The sequence below is a fragment of the Arachis ipaensis genome, chromosome B02, assembly GCF_000816755.2.
Source record: "Arachis ipaensis cultivar K30076 chromosome B02, Araip1.1, whole genome shotgun sequence".
Taxonomy (NCBI): Eukaryota; Viridiplantae; Streptophyta; class Magnoliopsida; order Fabales; family Fabaceae; genus Arachis; species Arachis ipaensis.
The window spans coordinates 25,839,634-25,844,147 of NC_029786.2; the positions used below are offsets into that span (position 1 = coordinate 25,839,634).

Genomic DNA, 4,514 nt, shown 5'->3' on the forward strand with positions numbered 1-4,514 from the left:
TGTTGGATTTTGAGAAACTGACACTTTCAAAAACCCAGCCGGTTTGGCCAGTTCGATAATTAACCATCGGTTCGATCGATTTTTTCTCCGATTTATTGCAGAATGGTTTTGGAGATGGATTGAACTGGTCAAATAACTAGTTCTCGATTAATCTGATTGAATTGGCCGATCTGGTCCAATTTTCAGGACCATGATTGTAACCATTGCTATGGGATTTGCTATTCTTTTGTTGTGAAAATTGACTTTTTTTGTTAGTTTGTTTATTTGGCACATGCAATTTTCAAGGACGTTAGGATTTGTTATAGTTAATTGCTGTTTAGACGTACAAATCAGTAATGTTTGCTTATTATGAAATGTGAAGGTAGCTCTGGTGTAAGCCACTAATTTAAGTCATGGACACTTATAATTGCAATTTTGATTTTCCTAGGGTAGAAAGAAAATGAATTAGCTTATATTTAAGTCATGTGCACTTATATTTAAGTCATGTGCACTTAACTCGCAATTGTTTTATTTCAATTTCTAAGATTTTTGGAATTGTATTGTTTCATAGTCGTAGGATAAATACGTCATTCCGTTATTGGCATTCTTTACAGAGACATAGCTCTATGTTGCTGAATTTTTTATTTGTCAGTTGGTTAATCATCGGATAAAACATTATACAATTATATCTACGCTGTCTGGTTTTGTACAATGATCTCAATTGATGCCTATTTTGGTGAAATCAAGTCCCTGTGGAGTAAGATCGTTGGTAAAGTGAAAAATATAGTGTCAGTAGTTCTTAAAATAAGTAAAATTCATATATAATGAAAATTATAAATTTAATTGTAATTAATTTATTATTTTATTATTTACCAATCTCTTATTTCATTTTGTTGACTCCACATGATATAGATTGATTATCACTAAGCAACAAAAACTTGTAGCAATTTAGATAGTCGTGAATCATTCCTACACCAAATATAATATAAAACATAATTCAATTCTACATAATTTATATCAAATACAATGCAGAAATTTAATTTAGTCTTAGTCTTTGTCTCTGGATCTCTTTTTCAAATGTAACCTTGGTGACAATAGATTTAAGTACTTTATACAAGGTCCCAACTGTCACAAGTTCAAATTTGATTGTTAACAGCATACACAAAAGTAAGGTAAGTTATTATTTTTAATCATGAAAAATTTAGTGCGAACAATTCTAAGTTTCTAACAATGAAAAATATAAAATATATATCCATCAAAGATTGGAATAATTAGACAAAACTAACCCAATCTTTTCATAGTTATCATGTTAATGGAAGAGTTCAAGTCCAATTGTTGAACATATCAATCAACTGAATTACTGAAATGAAACGACAACTTATATTTGTCTCAAAAACGTACCAGTCAATGCTCGACACAATTTATTTTATTTTATTTTTTCAAATGACAGCCACTTCTATCTCAGCAAGATTTAAGAGTAATGCAACTAAAACACATGCCGCTCTCGCTGTTACTTATCCAAAGTGACAGATTTTTCATAGTCATAATCAACAAAGGTGATTAAAGATTTTCTTTAGGATCGATCAACTAGAGAAGAAAATGACAGAGAATAATGAAACCAAAGACATGAAGAAAAGGAGGTCCATTTCCACTAGATTACAAGCAAGAAAATACTCTAAACATGAAATGAAATAAAACATCGGACAATCTGATTGAAAAATTCCCAAAGTCCAATAGAGTTCAAATCAACCCAAAAAGACCTATGAACAAGAAAGCTACTAATCCTCCTCAAGATTGATCGAGTCCTTGAACTTGCCATACAAAATCTTCTTCAGTTCAGCCATCTGAGCAACCACAGATTGTTTCTCCTCGTCAAGCTTTGTCAGTTTCTGGCTTGTCACCTCTTTCATGTTTTCTATCCTATTCTCGACTTCATCCTTTGGCACATGTGCAAAGACCTCACCTATTTGAAACCGAACCACATCTTCATCTGTGAGAATCAACTCATTGCTCGCATCTTCCAAATTATCATTTGTTTCCTGTAGAAGAAATCATCCCTTGCATTTGTATCACAACATCAAAAACATGCCAACCAGGGGCTTGCCTTTGCAAGAAGGTTGTATGGCTTCAAAAATCAAACTAGGACAAGACTTGCAGAACAGAGGAGTTTATAAATTCCATATCTGATATACACAGTGTCACAACCAGTCATCCACATACTTGATTTTAGAGGATATATAAGGTAATAAGATTGAATATATTTTTCCTCTCTACCATTTCATATAATCTAATCGATTACTCAGGACTCTGTTGCTCTCAGTTTTGCATATTGGACAAACCGGCATGTTAGCTCATTGTTAATGAGTTTGAGGGGTAGGCAAAATGTTAAACCATTTTTCTTTTTTCTCTTTTTTCAATTAGGCGCCTAGTTCTCCATAAAACTCATCACTAATGTATTCTCTGCAAGGGTGTACATTATCCAGGGATAGTATTGAATGTCGATATTGATACTGATCAATCCAGCTAGGTTTCGTATCTACTATGTCACTCATAACATTCTTGCCAAATGAAAACCAACACAGTCGCAAGTAAACTGCATTTTGCCCATAATTACACTCCAGCAGTACCCTTAGATGTTCCATTTTGGTTGAGTAAAAAACTATTCTGGCCGAGGAAATATTAGGTTGCCGACATACTGGTTCTTACTTTGGGTGTATTGATCAAGTGGAAGAATCTTTTAGGAATACAGTTAGTAGTCATTGGGGGAACATTTTTCTGAGCAAATTAATCAATCTTTAAAGATAAAAATGATGGTTTATTCTGCAGGGTCCTAGCTCCTAACTTATTATAGTGATGATTAAGGAATAAACTAAAACCCCACCCTGTAACTAAACAAGTAAATCAATGCATATCCTGTGATTTCTTTTGTTCTTTCAATCCATTCTTTCAATCCGTTTCTACCATCAAGTTATAAACTATAAGGATGCATTTGAGTGCTTATTCTACTCATATACTAACAACTAAACTCAAAACAGAGCTAAATAAACAAAAATAGAAAAGAAAAATGAAAAGAAACAAAAAAATATGGTTACCTTGGCGATTTTGATCTCATCCTCGAGCTCATGAAAGCGATTGTTCAATCTTCCGAACTTATTGATGTTCTGCTGGTCCTCCCATGTCACTTCCGTGTCGGATCCTCCTCCCTTTAACGACGAAAAATGGAATATCATAAATTAGGAGGGAAAATAATAGAAAGAAGATTGCGATTCAAAGGAACATTCCCCGAAGCTAGGGATTTTTATTACCTGCTGCATGCTATTGACCCAATTTAGGGTTTCCTGATTCCAATCACAGTATCAGTTTCAGTACCACTGGGAGCTACTGTTGACAACTCTCGTTAACTAAAATTGGGGTGAAGATATATTAAACACAAAAATGGGATACTTTTTTTTAATTAATTAAATGTTTATATCAGTAATAAACACAAGAATAATCGAGTAAATTAGTATGTAATCATTCTTTTTTGCTTGCTTTTGTTTAAAATCTCGCGAAACTAAAAAGTAAAATTAATAAAAGAACCAAAAAAGAAAAACACAATATTGAGGTGAGGAAGCAATTTTTGTTCTTTACCTGTTGAACGTAGCTGGGCAAACGAAAAACGAACGCGTGTGGTGTGTCTCTCGATGGAGGAAAACAAGATCTGTAAACTGTTAAAATCTGTGTTATGTATTGACAGAAAGAGATTAATTAAGTGAAATTTATTAATGGTTAATGTTGTTAATTAAGGTTGTGGGCTTTTTTTACTGAACTTTGAATGTTTTTGTTATTTGGTTAATTTTCAGTTGATTGTTGTTGGTTTTAGCGATAAAAATGTGATTATTTATTTGTTTCATATGAAAGTTAGGCTTGGGGGGAAAAATAACTGATTTTCGATGGAGTTGTGTGGTTTTTGGTTGGAATGGATTGTACAATAGTGTTGTTTGTTAGGGAAAAAAAATAGTTGAACTATTATAATTTTTGTTAAAGTTTATTTTTTTTTCAAATCGAACTCGCAGTCTTTTAGATAAATATAAAGAGATTATACCATTTGTTAAGGCTTAATTTGGATTTTAGATAAAGTTGCAATGATATCAATTTTATGTTATGAATTTTATTTATTAGTATGTTAAATAGTATACGATGATATAATTATGACTAAAGGTAATAATTGAAAGTTTTCACACTCATATAGTATGATTTAGAAAGTGTAAGAGAATGTATTAATGGCATGATTGGGCAATTAAAAAGTGTTTATGTAATTTTTTCATACACAGATCAATATATGAAATGTTTTTGAAATTAAAAATTAAATAGATTGAATTTAAATGTCAATCAATAATAGCTCAAATAACATAGTCTTTTCATACTCAATTAAGAGGTTGTGGGTTCGAGTCTCCTATCTTAAAAATAGATTGAATTTAAATTAATAATTTAATGGGATTCAATTTGATAAAAGTAAACGTACTGTATCTTTGTCGTATATTTAATTATGTTCA

At 31.7% G+C, this 4,514-nt stretch overlaps 1 protein-coding gene across 2 annotated transcripts; it reads right to left on the reverse strand.

Annotated features, from left to right (window-relative positions):
• On the reverse strand, positions 1,458 to 3,728 carry LOC107625151 (probable prefoldin subunit 4). Of its 2 annotated transcripts, XM_016327731.2 has the most exons (4): positions 3,610 to 3,728; positions 3,285 to 3,380; positions 3,072 to 3,182; positions 1,458 to 2,018 (listed from the first exon to the last, which is right to left on the reverse strand). In XM_016327731.2, the coding sequence occupies exons 2-4, from the start codon at positions 3,291 to 3,293 to the stop codon at positions 1,758 to 1,760; spliced, it is 381 nt and encodes a 126-aa protein (XP_016183217.1). In that variant the 5' UTR covers positions 3,294 to 3,380; positions 3,610 to 3,728; the 3' UTR covers positions 1,458 to 1,757. The 2 variants fall into 2 exon arrangements, with proteins under 2 accessions (XP_016183217.1, XP_016183216.1); XM_016327730.2 differs by lacking the exon at positions 3,610 to 3,728 and having other exon boundaries at positions 3,285 to 3,546.

Coding starts and splice junctions, on each gene's coding strand:
- LOC107625151 (XM_016327731.2), bottom strand. Junction 2,019..3,071: donor ATGAGATCAAAATCGCCAAG/GTAACCATATTT, acceptor TTTCTTCTACAG/GAAACAAATGATAATTTGGA.